At 37.3% G+C, this 20,467-nt stretch overlaps 2 protein-coding genes across 2 annotated transcripts in view; one reads left to right on the top strand and one right to left on the bottom strand.

Moving 5' to 3' along the window:
* Window positions 1-11,999, top strand: part of LOC135210647 (serine palmitoyltransferase 1-like) — a 13,737-nt gene extending 1,738 nt beyond the window's left edge. The window contains 6 exon segments of the mRNA XM_064243433.1: window positions 2,540-2,637; window positions 7,212-7,374; window positions 7,855-8,031; window positions 8,034-8,052; window positions 8,170-8,299; window positions 11,766-11,999. Of these exon segments, the coding sequence (XP_064099503.1) occupies window positions 2,540-2,637; window positions 7,212-7,374; window positions 7,855-8,031; window positions 8,034-8,052; window positions 8,170-8,299; window positions 11,766-11,999 (821 nt within the window).
* The window catches only part of LOC135211384 (serine palmitoyltransferase 1-like), an 81,510-nt gene that overhangs the window by 25,806 nt on the left and 35,237 nt on the right, over window positions 1-20,467 (bottom strand). The window lies entirely within an intron of this gene.

Consider the following 20,467-nt stretch of genomic DNA (forward strand, 5'->3'; position numbering starts at 1 on the left):
CAACAATCTCCTTGTCCAGCAGGCAGTCACAAATCAAGAGCTCATTTTCAACCTCCAGCTCCAAGGCAGAGTACGCAGTTGCCTCCCAGGAAGCCTTCAAAGCCATTGACTTCCACTAGGGCCTCACGGCCACCGCCTATTCTAAAGAAGCAGCTGCAGAAGCATCCCTTTCAGCCTCACTCTTCAAAACCAGGGAGGGAGTTAGGGGCAGGGGCAGGTTAGGTTATCAATAGATAGGGCGCCACTCCTGCCCCTTGCCATCGATAGTGAATGCCTGAAGCCTGGTGAGCCATTGGACCAAGTGACAATTGCACAGAGCTGAAATGTGGGTAGTAGATATCCTTCAGGTAGGATATCTACTTCCATTCGACTTCCCTCCACCTCTCCGATCACCCTCTCCTGCACTTGACGTACGCTCAAGGTTTTCCGAACCACCTGGCTTTTCAGGAGGAAGTGTCGAAGATGATGGACAAGGGCACAATGGAAAAGGTAGATTGTCCTTCCGTGGGGGTTTTACAGTCGAGTCTTCCTGGTACTGAAGGCCACTCTGAAATTATGTTAAAAGGTTTTAGGATGATAGTTTAAGGTATACGTATTTGGTGTTTTAACCATTAAAATTGGAAATTACAGGTACTCCTTATTTTAACGATGGGGTTCTGTTCCAGTGACCACTATGTTAAACGAATTCGTCGTTAAACGCATTATTCTCTTTATTTTGACTAATAACATTAATTTTCAGTCATTTTATACACAGAACTAATTTCCGACATAGCCTACTACTTGGCAAAGTTCTGACAATGCTTTTTAACGTTTTATTACTCATATATTTTAACTTCTTTATTTTATAACTTCAAAATATGTAATTTTCTTTAAAATAATGTACTTTACTCAACACATTTAGCTTACTAGTAAGTAAATACAGTAATAAACTTTTCTCAGAATCTGCACGTTATTCTGCAGTGACTTTTATATTCTAATTTTGGTATTTCATAATTATTGCTATTAGTTTCTTCGCCATTTTTTTTTTACTGTAGAGGGTAGTGAAATGAAAAAAATAATGAATGAATTTTGGCGATCATGAGGCATTTGAATGTCGACGTCAAAACGTAAACAAAGCACAATGCCATCTATTGAGGAAAGTGAACTAAACTATTCGCTAATGGTATTAGCATTGTCTAGCATTAACAAAGATTTATGCTTGCACTCCTTACCTCTAGCATCATCTGATCTCATGGGTGACATTTCGAATATGTATGGAAATACAGTTGTATAAAAATTGATCAGACTGTATTACAAGTAAATCTTTCAAGCATACCAAGAGTAAGGAATTCGTGCATGCCAAATGTCTCATTGTTTTGATTAGAAGGATTGCTTGGTAGAGACTTCATAAGTGGAATATTTAAAAAAAATATATTTATTTTGAAGTTAATATTAAAAAAACATTTGGCTTCACACATTTTATTTTCATTACTAAGAATTCACACATTTTCTTTTCATTACTGAGAAACTAATGGCAGCTGAATCAAGCCAACCGGTAAAGTTCTCAGATCATAGAATACAGACTTTAAGAGGTTCAACTGTATAGCTTTTCTTTACAAAGTATATTAAAGCCTTATTGTTTTAGCCATAGATTTCACAGTTTTCAAAACCTAGGCTAGGCTAGATTATTAGCACTGAATAGCTTTTCTCTTGGCCAATATTGTCAATGTTTTTATTTTCATTTTATGGTTTTTTCACTCTCATCATGTTGTCTTCGTAACTCCAGGTTGTCGTAAAATGAGTACTATGTCGTTAAGTGAGTAGTACCTGTTTAAGCATTTTTAGAGGTGGGTCTTTGGTGTCTGAACTATTTAAGTTGCCAGTTATAAGCATTTTGAGAGGGGGATACCAACTTCACGAGTATTTTTGCGTAATGTGGATGGTTGTGATCCCTAACCCCTGTGATTACAGGGGACATACATCTGCTGCTACCTGCTTTCGGACTTATAATTAAAGATTTGAAAACCATAGTGATAGCTCTTTCCCAGAAAGAACCAAATATTTAATGAATTCACATAATATTACACAAATTTTCCATCCACCAATGGAACTCCTACCACCCTGGACTTTGAATTGAATAAAAATACGCACTGCTCTATCTTATCTTCTAAAAAGAAATATGACAAACAAAGATGTATACCACCAAAACACCGTAGAACACATCAGAAGTAAAGGGGATCAACTTTTGATCTTTACGGATGGATAAAAAAGCAATACTGGAGTAGGAGCTTCAGCATTCTCAAGAGATAAATTAATCAAAATAAGTCTTTCTTGAATATCATCATTATACGTATACTGCAGAACTCATGGCCATACAAATAGTACTGGACAAAATATCTGAGAAGAGAGCAATTTCCACCATAATTTTCAGTGACTCACGAAGTGCTGTTGCCGCTATAAATAAATACAAGTCTCGAAATCATCTTGTACAAGAAATCCAAATAATAATCCTTCAACTTATCCAATTAGGACTAATTAATAAAAATATGTTGGATTCCAGTACATGTAAGAATTGAAGGAAACAAAAGAGCAGATACAGCTGCCAAATCAACTTCCACTATTCTATCAACAATTGTACATGCTCCTGTATCAGACTGGGTAATGTCAATTAAGTGGGCCGGCCGGAACCCTTATATATGGGGGTATAGGGCAAAAAATGCAGTCATGAAAACATTCATGGAGTTTAATATGGCAATTGAGAATACGTATACGAAACTATTCGTAAAAATTCCTCTTAGTTTCGTAGTTACAGGGTAATTAGTAAACGTAACTCAATAAGCCAAAAACATTGATCCATACAAGAAAATGCAATATTTCTTCTGTTATCGTAAATTTTGATAATTAGTGTCAAAGAAATAGTAAGCAATGGCATCTGTAGATTTTTCCCATTCCATGAGTCGCAGAGAAGAAGCAGTCAGCTACCAAGTTGCAACCACGATTCAGTGCGAGCACAAAACCCAAGTAGTCTACACGTTCGAGTTTCACCTCTGACATTCGCTTGCTTTTACGTATGTTTATCTTTGTTTCGGCAAGAATTTCATCATGCCAATGAGGAAAAGACAGCAAAAAAACTTCTCGCTAACATGAAGATGAAGAAAATTTGCTCTAATATGATTACGAAATTCCATAATTATTTCATGATATTAGCGAGTTAGTGAAGAGTTGAGAGGGAAGGGTTTTGCTAGTTTACGCCCCCGTCTTGCCTGTCGAACACGTCACTCTGTGCCCCAGGCTATGGTCTTTGAGCAAAGGGATCTTTCTTTTTGATAATAACATAGTTTTTGGTTCATTAATACCCAAAAAGGAATATGAAATTCATAATAATCATGATTATTAACATTTTCTTTGTAAAAAGAAAGTACACCTTCGAGTTTCACCTCTGACATTCTCTTGCATTTACGTTTGTTTATCTTTGTTTCGGCAAGAATTTCATCATGCCAAAGAGGAAAATACAAGGAAAACATCTCGCTAACATACAAAAGAAGAAAATTCGCTGTAATAAGCCGAGTTAGTGAAGGAGAGAGAGAGGGAGAGTTGCGTAGGAAGGAGTGCCCCGTCTTGCCTGACGCAGTGCCCCAGGCTACGATATATGAGCAAAGGGATCATCATTTATGATTAAATTATGATAAATAACATAGTTTTGGTTTAATACACAAAAAAAAAACAAAAAAAATATACATTCATAATGATCATTATTTATTAACATTGTCCTTTATAAAAATATGAAAGAAAACTTTGAATGCCCGTATCTCAAAACTATACTTATTGACCTTTAAAATCTATCTTCTCACTTAGTTTTAAAGCTATAACATTGGAATTTGATATATAACTCAGAAAAACATTATAGAACAATCAAATCAAGCCCTTTTTTCCAATTTTTGTTTTATCTTTTTTTTATAATTTTTTTTCTCTGATTTATTGGGTTTATTTTTTTACCATAAAGAAAAAATCATATCTAGCAAAAAAAATGACTTTTAGAAAAAAAACTCCTCGTTTGATTGGAGGTCTACATCAGGTCTATTATGTTAGTAATCCCAGGTCTTAATATTAAATATCAAATGAAGAGATAGAATTTGAAAAATGGTTATTTTCGGGATAAATCGCCCTGGCATCACAAAACCGGTCAGAGGCGCAAATCATATGCGGTTTGGAGATGTCCCAAGGCACCTTATTAAGTGGTATGAATATCAAAGTCCTGTCCTTAAAAAATGGATTAGCTGGCCGGCCCCCTTAAGCCTTTAATATATCAAGACTGGCAAACAGATTGGACATCAGTGCCAACTACAAACAAACTAAGAAATATATCAAGTGAAGCTCATTCATGGGTGTCATCGTTTCAGAAAGGAAGAGCTAAAGAAGTTGTATTAACAAGATGACATATAGGGAATACTAGATTTTCACATGGTCATATAATGTCAAATCCACTTTCAGACCCAATGCAAAGTATTACATGCCAAACACCAGTGACTGTCCAGCACTTACTAGTTGAATACCCAATTTGGCACCAACAAAGAAGCATTTATTTTCTAAACCCAACATTAAAAGGCACTTGCTGAAGGCAAAGAATTCCATTTAATAGGATCATCATGTCCTGAATAAAACTGGTTTTCTAAATAATGTTTAACTTTCTTTTCAGGATTAATTCCTGAAAACCTGCCGGAGAAGAGCCTTTATTAGGCTCAGAGGTCTGGATAGACTAATCCTTTATAATAATATGTAGTGAAATAATTAACCCTTGAGGATGGCAGGGCTCTCATGATCCCTAATAATTGCGTATGAACCTCCCTATTCAGCTCATATGAGTACTGTTATTTTGCACTATAATATTTGAATGAATTTTGGAAGAAAATGTTCCTATCACATAATGCAACTCTTATAGCGCCATTAACACCTGAGTCTAGGATGCAAGGGAAATCAGTGTGACTTGAGATTTCATGGGGGGAATGTTCTATGCATATATCTCCCAGTCCTTGTAGAAGGGATTTCTGTTGGTTTTAGTTCTTAGAAAGAACATTTATAACTCACTGAAAGTTAATACATCTCATCCCAGTACACCTTGTAAATAATTTTACCTTAAATATGGTTGGGGAATGTTGCTGATTTTACTTCTTATCTGTTAAAATATTATGTGAGCTGTAATAGTGATTTCACAAAATAAAATAAGAAAAACTATTGGGAAGGACATGTATATGTTGCTATAGCATCATATTTTTATGAGTGTCTTGGAAAAGAGGCCCCACACCCACACCGGGTTGGAAATATTCACTTTCAACTTCCCATGGAAGGTACATACTGAAGATTTTTTAGAATATTTTTTCTTGTACTATGTGCATTTGCATATCATCTTTGTCCCATTGATGTGTTGTTTTTTTTATTGGCCAACCTTAAGTCCGGCGTACAGGTATTGTTATCATTATGCAGAGTGGTGGTCGTAAGTTCGATTCTCAGCCATTCCATTGAGGAGTGAGAGATGTGTATTTCTGGTGATAGAAGTTCACTCTCGACGTGGTTCGGAAGTCGCGTAAAGCCGTTGGTCCCGTTGCTGAATAACCACTGGTTCCATGCAACGTAAAAACACCATACAAACAAACATTATGCAGATGGTGAATCCTATTCATATGGAACAAGTCCACAAGGGCCATTGAGTTGAAATTCAAGCCTCCATAGAGTATGGTGTTCATTTGAAAGAAGTAACAGAATGTAATGGTAAATACAGAAAGAGGAGATCAGTTATTAGAAAAAACAGATAAATTAACAAAATAAAAGTTGAATTGTATTAGAGTAGTGATGGTTTGCATCTTCACTTGAACATCTGAAGTTCCAATTCCACATCATCTCCTGGGGGCCTGTTCCACAGTCCAACAGTGTGAGGAATAAAAGACCTCTAGAACTAAATATTGGAGGTGCTATTCAATGAATCTGGTTGCTCTTGGCAGGAAAATGGGACCAGTGATTAGGTGTGTATGTGAAAGACCACCTAAAATATAAAGTGTGGAAAAGTGACAACTGTAATCAGCGTGGCCTGTAAGGGTTCAACACACCACTGAACCATGTTCATAGATTTGCTTAGAGCTGCCTCCAAGGATTGGCTTTAAAAAGGAATAAAAGCAAGAGCCAGATAATGTAAAAGTAAACAGGTATTAAAAATAAAGTGAACAGCCTGTGCTTGGGTACTACATGGAACTTAGAGCGGATGAAAATATAGTGAGGAAGCAGTACCGGTGGGCCTGAAGGGATGCTAGTAAGAACTGTACCCCCAAACACTAACCTCAGAACCCAAAAGATAAAATTTCAGCTGCAAGAGATCCTTGAAATAATTACCTGGAAAAGAACAGAACCAATTCCAGTAACCTCCAACCTGGAAGGCAGCCAAAATGGATGGCATCCTGCACTGACCTAATGGAAAATCAAAATTTGAAAAGATGAAAAGAGTGAAAATTATGTGAAAGTATGGTGCATGATGCATAGCACATGTTGACTGTATAGTTCTCAAGGGAAGAATCTTGGCTCATGACCATTGTGAGTTTGGTGAGAGACGGGTTCTCTAGTAGTAAATAAGATGTCTGCAGAGGTAGGTTAAAACCAACATTCTTTGGAAGTTTGAATTTCAAGTCAATGGCCCCCTGTGTGCTTGTTCCATGTGAATAAGTTTCATCTACTGAAATGATAATAATAATATTATGGTAATACTATTAACAGCAACTGTAATTCAAATTCAAGACTAGGTTTTGTCTGGCAAGAAGTGTTGAAAAAAAGGCATTTGCAAAAGGAGGGGGTATATGTCTATGAAAGGGTTTTCTTAGAATGGTGTGATGATTTGTCCTACAAAGTACATACGGTAATGTATCAAATGTGTAACCCCTGATCTAACTTGGTGAGAAAACAGAAAGATAGATAAATTCTAAGAGTAATATGTGCTACATACGGTAATGTATCAAATGTGTAACCCCTGATCTAACTTGGTGAGAAAACAGAAAGATAGATAAATTCTTAAGAGTAATATGTGGTTATACATATGACTTTGTTAACAGTTGATTATATATGATACCTAATTAATCTCATAGAAAGTGGCTGTAAAAGACTTGCAAATCATTATATGCTGTGAAACATTGAGAGCGTTTACAGAATTCAGTATGTTATTTTGATGGACCTTGATATATTACTATTTTCAGGTTGGGCGTTATATTGATTTGGGAACTGGTGAGAAGGTGTTAAATCTTGGAACTCACAGTTATTTGAACTTGGGTGAGCGACCAGAGGTTGAAGAAGCTGCTCTGCAATGTCTTCACAAGTATGGGTTGGATCCTGTGGACCTCGAGGTTTTTATGGTACAACGTAAGTAGTTATTAATATGTATGGGGTTACGATGAATTTGGTGCTGAAAATGATTGCTATCTCATCATGATTGACTAATGATTTGTCCTTATAGTATTTTAGCCAGAAACTTTCCATTTGGTATTAAATGGTAATACTTTCCTTTATCCCACTATGTCCAATCCCCCTGCATTATAGATGCAATTCAGCATGAAAAATTAAATGTTTCTAGAATCAGTGAGCATCTAATGATAATTGTTGGGCATGGGTCCCTTAAATAAGTTTTGTCAGTACCTTCATTTTCAGTTGATTCAGTTCAGTTTTAAATTGGAAAAAGTTTTGATTTTCCAGACAGGGTACATTATGTATTATAATCACAAGAGAGTTAAGACTTCTAACTCACAGATTTGTTTAAACTATTTGGGACTTATTCAGTAACTGTCTAACCCATAGATTTGTTTAAACTATTTGGGACTTATTCAGCAACTGTCTAACCCATAGATTTGTTTAAACTATTTGGGACTTTGTCAGTAACTATCTTCATGAAGAATCCCTCTTCCTCTGCAGAAGTTCACTTGGAATTAGAAGACAGGCTTGCAGCTTTCTTTAATTGTGAGATGGCCGTTCTATATTCATATGGGTTTTCAACAATAGCATCTGCCATTCCTGCTTATTCTAAAGTGGGGATATTATTTATGCGTGAGTATTATTGTAGCAGATTTTTACTGTTATTCAACAAAGTTATTGACTATTAATTTTTTATATATATATATACATAATGGGAAAACAGTTTGGGCATTTCTCTTTCCTCTACAGAGATGAGATGGTCAGCTTCCCCATCCAGAGAGGCCTGCAAGCTAGTCGCAGCCGTATTGTATTTTTCCGACATAATGATGTGGAACATTTGGAAGAATTGTTAAAGGAGCAGGCTGTTTTAGATAAAAAGGTTAGTTTAGATTTGAACATCATAATTTTTTCATGCTTATGAAAAACTTAACTTTTCCAAAGAAAAAAGATTGAGTAGAGTTTAAATATTTGCATACTTAATAATTCTGAATGTATGAGATACATTTTGTGTACAGAGATCATAGTACAGTAATAATGTTTAAGTAACTGATAAGATAAACAAGGAAACATGACATCAGTAGTTTTCATTTATGCATGGTGTATATAATTCCCAAAGGTTAAAAGAGGAAAATAGTTTGGGTAAATGAGATACAACAGTAAAAGTAAATTAACCCTCTTACGCCGATTGGACATATTATACGTTGAGATAAATTGTCTGTCGGGTGCCGATTGGACGTATTAAACGTTGACATAGAAAAGTTTTTTAAAAATTCGCGGAAAAATACTTATAGGCCTACCAGGCGAAAACTTTTGAATCACGCGCCTTGGGGGATGCTGGGAGCTCACGGATCAAGGCGTTGTTTTGTTTACAATCGTTACGCAGGCGCACAAGCGCGAATTTCTTTCTTATCGCACTAAAAAGTATCAGTGACACATCTCAGAAACTATTTCGTCACTTTGACATAATTTTTGCACCATTTTAAATTAGCCGTTACATGGAGTATTATATATGAAAATATGTGCAATTTCATGTAAAATACAACAACAAAATACTCATGATTGTAGCTTTTATCAGTTTTGAAATATTTTCATAAAAATAACGATAAGTGCCAAAATTTCAACCTTCGGTCAACTTTGACTCTACCGAAATGGTCGAAAAACGCAATTTTAAGCTAAAACTCTTCTAATCTAGTAATATTCACTCATTTACCTTCATTTTGCAACAAATTGGACGTCTCTAGCACAATATTTTGATTTATGGTGAATTTATGAAAAAACTTTTTCCTTACGTCCGTGCAGTAACTCTTCCGATAAATTTTTTTGTGCAATTGTCGTAATGTTTGCACCATTTTAAATTAGCCATTACATAAAGTTTTATATATGGAAATGTGTGCAATTTCATACACAATACAACTAAAAACAACTCATGGTTGTAGCTTTTATCAGTTTTGAAATACGTATTTTCATATAAATAACGATAAGTGCCAAAATATCAACCTTCGGTCAACTTTGACCACCGAAATGGTCGAAAAACGCAATTGTAAACTAAAACTCTTATATTCTAGTAATATTCAATCATTTACCTTCATTTTGCAACAAATTGGAAGTCTCTAGCACAATATTTCGATTTATGGTGAATTTATGAAAAAAAGACATTTTCCTTACGTCCGCGCTGTAACTTCCGAAAAAAAATAAGAAATTATTTGTGCGATTGTCATAATGTTTGCACCATTTTAAATTAGCCGTTACATAAAGCTTTATATATTAAAATGTGCGCAATTTTATGTAGACTAACAACAAAAAATTATTGAAGGTTGTAGCTTTTTTTCATTTTAAAAAATTGCAATATAAATCACGATAATAGAAAAAAAACACGTACGGTGCAGCTTTGACTCTACCGAAATAGTTGAAAAAAACGCAATGTAAGCTAAAAACTCTACAGTCTAGTAATATTCAGTCATTTATCTTCATTTTTAAACAAATTCGAAGTCTCTAGCACAATACTATTTAGATGTATGGTAAATTAAAAAAAAAAAAAAACAAAAAAAAACCTTCCTCCCGCGCGTGGATTCTCCGCCCCAAATCTCCAAAATGCATACGTCGCATTCTCGTAATATTTGCTCCATTTCCTATTAGGCGTTTCATAGAGTTTTATATATGAAAATGTGCGCAATTTTATGTAGAATACAACAAAAAATAATTGAAGGTTGTAGCTTTTCTCATTTTTGAAATATTTTGCATATAAACTACATATATAAAAAAATTCGACATTCGGTCACTTTTAACTCCATCCGAAAGGGTCGAAAACTGCAATTGTAAGCTAAAACTCCCCTTACAGTATAGTAATATTCAATCATTTATCTCATTTTGAAACAAATTAGAAGTATACTAGGGAACAATATCTTTAGATTTATTAGGGTGAATTTTTGAAAAAACAAAAAAAAAAAAAAAAAATTTTTACAGCCCGTCCGCGCGTTACGGAATTCATGTATCATTTTGTGATAAATATTTTCTTTTCCTGTGTACTTTGATCGTTTTTACCAATGTGTTTATATGCCAAAAATTGATTGCCAAGTTTAGTGTACAATACAACAAAAAAATTAACTCGTTAGCTTTAACCGTTTTGCTCACAGCACGATTTGAATACATTTATATATGAAATTTTGTTTTTGCGCCATCATATATCACATTATTTATTTATGATAATTATATTTTTTCATTTCTGATGGTTGCATACTAAACTTCAGGCAATGACAAAAAAAGGAGCCAAAAAATTAACTCTTAATCTTGAAAACTAAGCGCACTGTGATTTTTTGAAAAAAATATTTTTTCCGCTTCCACGCTCACTCTGAGACCCCCCCGACATACAGAATACAACTTTTTTATTATACCCCTTCGGTTGTAAGAGGGTTAATAAAAAAAAAAACAAAAAAATAAAAAAAGTAAAAAGATGCGTTTAAAAATATGTTTCTTGATAAAAAACAAACACAAGATATTTAACAAAGGTAGTAAATTTCTAAGATGGCCTTGAGGAGTCCATCTCCAGAGTAGAGAATATATAAACTCATTATTTTACAAACACCACCTTACTTACAAACAAGTTATGTTCTGGACAGCCATTTGTATGTTGAATTGTTTGTAAGTTGGTTACTGTATTCTTCATGCCTGATTTAAGTAGTATACAGCTTGATATAAAATCAATACAGTGCTGAACATTTTTCTCATCCTAAAACACAATAAGTACCATCCAACTTACACCTGGTTGACTCAACTCATAATTACAAACATACTTCTGAGAGCACGCTGCATTATGACAGTTGACCGCCATGCTGGATAAATGTTGGAGTGCAGCCCTGCTTTATTTTGCATTTATGCATGTAATGTATATAAATACATTTACTTTGCTTAAATTATTAAAATATATCAATAGAAGTATATTATGGTAAAAAGATTGAAATACCAACCAGTACATTACATTACAGTACTATGTAGACACTTTATACAGCAACCGTTTGACATTATGCCCCACCCAGTATGTATGTCGGCCAATTACTAATGTTCGATTTATGTCCAATTTGATTTACTACTGGTTTGTTGGAACCAAGCTCGGTCATAAGTAGGATGGTACTTGTACAATGTGCATACAATACTGTGTGTACAGAAAAGGCATGCAAAAAGAAATTGAAACTTCAGGTGGCAAAGGGGAATGCTCTGAACAAAATTTTAATTTGCAGTCTGAATTGTTTATAACTGAATGTTTTTAAGTTGAGCCTTTGTAAGTAGAGTAGTGTCTGTATATGTTGTTTCATTAATTGAACTACGTACTGTCTTTTCTTTACTTCCAGGATCCCAAAAAGGCCAATGCAACACGCAAATTCATGGTTGTAGAGAGTATTTACATGAACACTGGGAAGATGTGCCCTCTACCTGAGTTAGTGAAATTACGGCAAAAGTATAAAATACGCTTATTCATTGATGAATCTATCACATTTGGCACTCTGGGAGAAAATTGCCGAGGAATCACAGACTACTTCAACATTCCAGTAAGTTATCCTCAGAGGTTTTTCTGTAGTTTTTGATAGTTTATGCTGTAAACTTTTCCTGTTCACCCACACCCCTCTCCAAATCCTCTCTCAGTCTGTTTATGAGTATAAGCAATGTTACCAATATATTTCTGGGTTCGACCTGTGTTCGCCGGTGAAAAGGATCCTGCTGCTCACTTTTCTAGTATGAATAGGTTCTAAATATACCAGAGAAAAAAGCTAGCATGGTATGCTGAGGTTACTACCCTCACGCGAGTACCCTAAGGGCGTCGGGTATAAAGTACAAGGCGAGCGGAAGCCACTATTCACAAGTCTTCTACCAATTAGAGGTTTCCTTTCCAAAATCCCTCTCATGGGGAGAGCCGTCGCAGCGACCACTCCCTCCCCCTTCGCTACTGCTACTACTACCCGACCCGAGCGCCATCTTCAATCCTGTTTTAGAACTGGTGAACTAGCGACGCGCTTTTTCTTGCTCTTTGTAAATTGTGCAATTAAGTGTTTAATTCGAGATGGCTTCTTCAGAAATGACTCCTGCACCAAAGTTGAGTACCCCAATTTCCATTTTTCGTAACTTATAAGGTTGCGGGACTTCCCAAATTACCTTCGGCCCCGTAGAAAGCATTGCGGGGAGTCGGCGTACCCCCGCCATTTTATGAGCATGAGCAAGGATGCGTGGGAATTAGGTACACATTTTAGCCGAAATAGGAATAAATCAGAGATATTGTTGTATTAAATGTACCTAATTCATGTGCTCACCTGTTATCATTAGAGCTATTGAGTCGTAGAGGTGCCGAACGCGCTCATGACATACCCTGGGGTAGTCTGGGGGGGGGCTAGACAGAGGGCATTCAAAGTATTTTGCCCCCCCCCCCCCCTCCCCCAGCTCAAGAGTGCGTTCGAGCTGAACTCGACATAATATTAGATTATCATGTTTTGATAGGCTATGAGCAGTCTATTATTTAGTAGGAGAGAGAGAGTTAGAAACTATTTCTCTCTTTCCTTACCCAACGTAAATGTGCATGAATTATTCTTTACAAAATAAATAGATGCAAATATATCTATTCATTAATTCACTGAAGAGGTGGAAGAGTTGCCACCCATCAGTTCAGCCCGTTACCCTTATGCCTCTTCCCCTGACAGAGTTAAGGGGGCCGGCCGGCTAATGCCCTTTTTTAAGGACAGGACTTTGATATTCATACCACTTAATAAGGTGACTTGGGACATCTCCAAACCGCATATGATTTTCGCCTCTGACCTTCGGTTTTGTGACGCCAGGTGATTATCCCGAAAAATAACCATTTTCAAATTCTATCTCCTCCCTTGATATTTAATATTAAGACCTGGGATTACTACCTATATAGACCTGATGTAGACCTCCAATCGAATGGAGAGTTTTTTTTTCTAAAAGTCATTTTTTGCAAGATATGAATTTTCAATATGGTAAAAAAATAAAACCCTATAAATCAGGAGAAAAAAATTTTATTTTTAAAAAAAATAACTAGAAACAAAAATTGGAAAAAGGGCTCTATTTGATTGTTCTATAATGTCTTTCTGAGTTATATACCAAATTTCAATGTTATAGCTTTAAAACTGAGTGAGAAGATAGATTTGAAGGTCAATAAGTATAGTTTCGAGATACGGGCGTTCAAAGTTTTCCTTCGTATTTCTATAAAGACAATGTTAATGAATAATGATTATTATGAATGTATATTTGTTTTTTGTGTATTAATAAACAAAAACTATTTTATTTATCATAATTTAATCATAAATGATGATCCCTTTGCTCATATATCGCAGCCTGGGGCATGCTTGAGGCAAGAAATGGGCAACTCCTTCCTACGCAATTCTCTCTCACCCCTTCACTAACTGGCTTATTACAGCGAATTTTCTTCTTCTGTATGTTAGCGAGATGTTTTCCTTGTATTTTCCTCTTTGGCATGATGAAAATTCTTGACCGAAACAAAGATAAACAAATGTAAATGCAAGAGAATGTCAAGAGGTGAAACTCGAAGGCGTACTCTTTTTTTTACAAAGACAATTAATAAATCATGATTATTATGAATTTTCATATTCCATTTTGGGTTTTAAAAAAACCAAAACTTTGTTATTTATCATAAATGAAGATCTCTTTGCTCAAAGATCGTCGTAGCCTTGGGCACAGTGTGACGTGTGCTGTCAAGCAAGATGGGAGCGTTACTAAGCAACCCTCCCCTCTCTTCACTAACAACGCATATTATGATATTCTGTAATAATACTTGAGCGATTTTTCTTCGTCTGTATGTTAGCGAGATGTTTTCCTTGTCTTTTCCTCATTGGCATGATGAAATTCTTGCCGAAACATACATAAACATACGTAAACGCAGGCGTATGTCAGAGGTGAAATGGAACGTGTAGACTACTCGATGTCTGTGATCGCACTAAATCATTATCAGGACACTGGACTTGGCCTGAAGTCTCCTTCTCAACTCGGGGAATGTCTACAGATGCCATTTCTCCCAATTTCTTTGACAATAATTATCAAAATTTACGATAATAGAGGAAATATTGCATTTTCTTGTACGAATCAATGTTTTAGGGTTATTGAGTTACGTTAACTAATTACCCTGTAACTACGAAAGTAAGAGGAATTTTGACGAAATATTTCGTATACGTATTCTCAATTGCCATATGAAGCTCCATGAATTTTTTCATGACTGCATTTTTCGCATATACCTCCATATATAGGCGTTCCGGCCGGCCCCCTTATAGCTCTTCAGGGGGGATATCAATGATAAGAGAGCCCCCTCTCTTTCATTTTATGGGATCTATCCTCCTGGCCAGTCTGAATCGAATAAAGTCGAGTTTGGTAGGTTCAGTTGAGGGCTACTGTCCGCATAAAGATATCCTAGAGGAGATTTAGCCTAATGTTCAGAGTCGCTAGCGATCTCGGTTAGTCAGCTAGGTCCATATCGGTTATTTTCCAAAAAATATATAAAAACTTCTTGCAACTCTTCCATATTGCCTCTTTATCAAGCATGAATGTATATTCATTATTGTCCTTATGCAATACTGTATAACTGTACTGTAAAAGGTCTGGCTAACATTCGTCTTGGCCTAGCCTCCTTCGGTTTAACCTTTAGTAAGTAGTAGGCTTTCTACCTCTCGATCGAGGGCCACACCCAATCGGTTGCTGTACCAACCACGGCGGGCCATAGGCCCAGTCACACTACCACTCCTACAGTGGTAGCCTACACAACCGCTAATAGGTGGCCACCTCTGATCGGGCAGGTGGCCAGGGGATCACGACCGACCACCCCCCTCCCATATCACCCCCACCCTTCCCCCCCTTACGCACTACTACAAAGCTTGGCCCAGCCGAACCGTTGTAACTCGTGGTACTAGTATTCTTAGTGAGGAATGGCCGCTTGAGTTTCACATAAGTGGAAGGAGGGGGACGAGTGTGGGGGGGGTGATGGGTACTAGAGTTCCGAGCTTATAGTACCCCGGCCCTGCCGGACGACTTACATAGCGTTCGGGTAGTACATATATTACACCCCCTTTATTCCCTAAACTACACAAACTGGGAACTCTTACCTGTTGCCAAACGGTGCCCTGTCTGTAAGATGTCACGAGGCTTTATTAAGACTGCGTAAATATATAAAAATATCATTTATTTCCCAAGCAGTTGGTTATAACAAAGAACAAAATGATAACAAGTCATAATGGCATAAATACCCAAATCTGCCCATAAAGAAAACCAATAAGATAACATTCTACCTTCCGGACTAAGGTTACACTCTCAAACCCTCAAACAAGTCACATTGTCTAGTATTAGTCAGTTATCAGTTAGAGAATCCCATTCCTAATCAACCATGGAATCGGACCCATCTGTAATAAAGATAATAGTTATATAGACACCCCACGTCACTCTTTTCAAAGTATTTACGTAAAGAGAATATTTCCACACTTCTCTCTCTTTTCCAAAAGGTAACAGATTTTCTAAGTTTTTATAGAACGTGTCTTACCTTTTCGATGGGCGTTTTCTCCCGACACTTAGAGCAACCGCTTGTTCTCTCCTTTGCACAAAGAATGCGTCTTCCACAAGTACCCTGAACCAGTAGGCCTGTAATACGCGTACAAAACGAATGCACATGCCTCGCAAACTGGGAACGACCTCTGAGACAAGTTGCTTGTTCAGCAAATACCATTCTCTCCCCTGTGAACTTGCAGTGTACCACCCCTTGTTTTTTTCTCTAGGCGAGCAGAGCTATGTGAACTTTATTATTATATAAACACTTTAAACATATTATTAGCCATTCCCCCTCTTTCACCTCTCTATAGGAGCTCGGCTACCCCCTATGCTAGCACCCGCCTAGCTCTAGACACACAGCGTCTACAATATATATAAAAACCAGAGGCTGGCTCAAAAAAGAAAATAATGCACTCCCGTCTCACACCATATCGGCAACTAATGCCCAATGTATCACTGTACCACATGACTTAGAGCCACCTCCGTTGCGGAGCACTTGTGCTTCGTCGAATGCATAAAAGTTTAAGGACTCCAAGTACACAAATGGCGATCAGTATAGCGGCTAACATGATCATTACTATTGGTATAGTATAGCGGTCATCGCAAAAAAAAAGGTCATCTTCACCACTATCTTCGAGTGGCGGGACAGTAATGGACTCCACTGTAGGCGGGATTCGAACCGCCTTATGGCTTCTGTGAAGGTGTCGGTGAAACACCTTATCGACGAGTTGTAGACACGCTGACTAAGTACCATGAAGAAGTCTGTAAGAATCCTGCAGGAACTGTCAAACAGCTGGGATCCCTGTAGAATGAGCGAATTGTTGTCTCCGTAGCACATAGTAGAAATCTTGCATCTGATGCAGAAGACCGCTGTCGTCATCTCCGTCGACATAATTGGTATGAATCGGGGAATTCTCTAAAGTCACAATGAGTCGGTAAGTCCTCGTGAGCTAATTCTAGTTTGCAACCTGACAGGTCAATACGTCGAAGAGTAAAATATCCGACTTTCACACACATATCTATCGTAACAACACACATCCCAGTTCATAGTCAACTGCTGAGGACTGGAATTCCTCACCTAATATATACATAACCTCTACCCCCGTCCAAACCACTACCGTCCCCTGGAAAGAACTAGGAAATGGCCTAAGTATATAACTGTGAAATGGTTTTTTATCGCTAACAGGTATGTCAACAAGTAACCCCTTATCAGATAACTGTACCTTTAAAACCCCATAGTATCTATGAAGTAATTCCCCCGTAAAAATTATATTTGATCCCCATTCATATGCTGCGTCTTTTAAGGTGACTCCAAAGTTCCCAACGGCAACATTTCCCTCGAATTTTCCCTTGTGAAGCTGCTATAATTGCTTCTACTTGACTTTTGATCTCATTCAACAAAGATTCTGTTTCTTTTTCAATATTCAACAGTGTAGTGTGTATAGTGAAAAATGTTATGGTGACGTCTAGGTCTTCTCGGATCCCTTTTACTGTCGCGTGTAATATGTTACTTGATTTCCTCAACTCATTAAATCCGTTTTCTAATTTCTCATTTCTCCCTCTTAGAGAATTCAGAGCTTTCCCATGTTCGGCGAGTTCCGCCTCTAATATTCCAACCTTCACCAAACTCGCTATTGCCACTCCTGCTATGGCTGCAATAGCTACACCCCCCGCCGCCAACAACTGCACTGCCCTTTTCTGTCTTCTAGGCGGGTCCCTCCCCCAACTGGTTTTGTCTCTGGGACCGCAAGTGAGTGTTTCCCAATCTTGCCTTGGATCCTGTTTGCAGTTATTTTAATTTCCTTAACGAAGACAGTCCCAGTGATGCAGACAAGTTTCTTGTAGTCTCAAGTTCGTCTAACGTGTTTATCAGTCCTTCAACTCTGCTTCGCGATCCTTCGAGTTCTAACCTGGCTGAACCCAAACTTTCGAACTCGATGCTCAGCGTCATTTTATCAGATGAATAACCATACTAAGTGGTCTTCTTCAATTAGCACTCCGGGACCCAGGCGTACTTTCGTCTTTGCAAGCGCCACTAATCCCAGGGCGACGATTAAACAATATTTCAGCATCTGACAGAACGAGAAAGAAAAAGAAAAGGAAAGCTGTCAGTTGTTTAATCATCTCAGACGACGTTAAGAAAGAAAAAAACATATATAATTCAACATCTTTTCCCAAAAGGAATGTGTACCGTTACAGAATCTGCTACGCAGCAACCCTATCGACAAGAAAAAAAAATCCCCTTATATGACACGTTCTCGTGAAATGTCTAATCGGCATCTCCGAAAAACCGTGCAAATCCCCGAGTCAACAATTCCAAAGGAAGGTTCGCAACCGGACTCCTTACAGCAACTTCAGCAAAAAAAGAAAACCCACCTATGAAACACGTCAGGTGCTTAGCATTGCAGCATAATCAGACCCGCGACGCTAGAAACTCATGATTCTCAAAAAAAAATGTTTAGTACTGATCTTCGTAAGCACACCAGAATCATCTCATTATACATAAGCCATCATCTTAATAATAACACCACTCAGGTGACATAAATAATTCCTCTATTTAATTACTGACCCCACGCTAAAAAAACCATCTCGTTTCTCAGCTAAAGCAAACATTTGCAAAAATATTAACCCCGAAATCTTACGCCAAAAACGCCGCAGACTTACATACAATAAGAGAGAAAAAACATTCGAAGGAAACAAAGGAGAAGGAAAAAAAAAAATTGCAAAGCCATTCTGTCATCAAATTACAAAAACAGATAACAAGAAAAAAAAGGAAAAATGAATGCAATTGCGCTATCACATATTAATTGCCACAACCAATTCTTTTCAATTTCGAGTATGTGTTAGCTTCGACTGACCTGTTCGTTCATTTAAAACTACAAACCTATTTCCAATTTTCTCTTCAATGACTTTAAAAGGACCTTCAAACTTCGGGCCTAGTTTGTAATTTAACTCATTTCTCACGTTAAGTTTAAAAATACCTTATCACCGACATTGATCTTGGGATCAGATGATTAATAATACTCTTTTGAACCATATCTCTGGTTGTGGACTCGAGATTACGGCTAAGACATGCGTGTCTCTCTCTCGCTGTGGATATCAGCGCTTCAACTGTATCCTCCCCCCTGGTGAGGCGTAGTTAACAAATCAAAATGTGCCTCGCGCTGGATACCAAACAAAGCTTCAAAAGGGGACATTTTAATTGAATCGCTAACCATGGTGTTAATGCTATGTCTAACAACGTTAATATATCTGTCCCAATTTCTATCATTACCACCTACCGTTTTCTGAGCGCTTCGAGCACTGTTTCCTGTTCGCAATCGTTCGCACAACCCATCAACCCATTAGCCTCGGGTCTGTATGGAATAATTGTTTACTTTCTGTATTCCCATGAATTCAGCTAAAACACTCCAAGGTTTTGTTCACAAATTCCCTCCCATTGTCGGTTAATAGAACTTCGGGTGAACCGTATCTGTAAACGATACCATTGAAAAATGCTATGGCTACTTCTTCGGCCGTTTTATGCTTAAGTGGGAAAATTTCTACTATCCTCGTAAGTTCATCTATTATCACTAGCAAGTACTTGTTCGCGTATCTAGACTCACAAAAATTCCCTAAGACGTCCATATGTATTCTCTGAAAAGGTGTACTCGGTATAGGATACGATCCTAATTTGCATGACGTTGTCCTAGCAGGCTTACATGCGTTGCACAACCGCACAATTCCTTACGAATTTCCACATCTTTACCCATATTTTCCAAATGTATTTAGCCCGCATCATCCTAAGTTTTTTCTATTCCCAAGTGAGGACTACCAAACCTGCAATGAACTATATCTAAAACCACTGGAATTAGGATTTTCGGAATTACGATCTGTCGTATCTCCTTTACTTTCACTGGTTCTCAACTTATATTTAATTTTCCTAACCAACAGATTTCCTTCTAACTCCAAACCCGAAAAAGGCAAGCTATAACGTTTCTTGACTAATTCCCCTCTCAGAAATGCTTTCGCATCTGCTAAAGACCTCTTCTTCATCTTGCTTTAGCTCTATGAGGGGTATATCCCATTGTATGGCTTCGTTAGTGACCTGCGCGACTTGGAAACCTTCCGCGTCATGAAAACTCCTGCTCAAAGCGTCCGCGACAACATTAAATTTGCCCTCTATATATTTTGAGCTTTGCATCAAAATCTCTGATAGTTAGAAACCATCGAGCTCTTTTGAGAGACAAATCGGGGTTTATTAAAAAAGATCAAGTAATGGTTTGTGGTCTGTAAGGACTTCTACTTTATTCCCCATCAGTAACATTTAAAATGAACTAAGCTCGACACTATTGCAAAGGCTTCCTATCTATGGTGGCATGGACTTCTCGTTACTGCCTTTTGTCCTGAACTTCCTGCTAGAAAAAAAAGCTATGGATGAAATTTCCCATCAAACTTTTGCATAAGGCATGCACCTATGCCTTCCTGGCTTGCATCAGTCACTAATGTAAAAGGT

This window comes from Macrobrachium nipponense, chromosome 4 (assembly GCF_015104395.2).
Source record: "Macrobrachium nipponense isolate FS-2020 chromosome 4, ASM1510439v2, whole genome shotgun sequence".
In the NCBI taxonomy this organism is placed as follows: Eukaryota; Metazoa; Arthropoda; class Malacostraca; order Decapoda; family Palaemonidae; genus Macrobrachium; species Macrobrachium nipponense.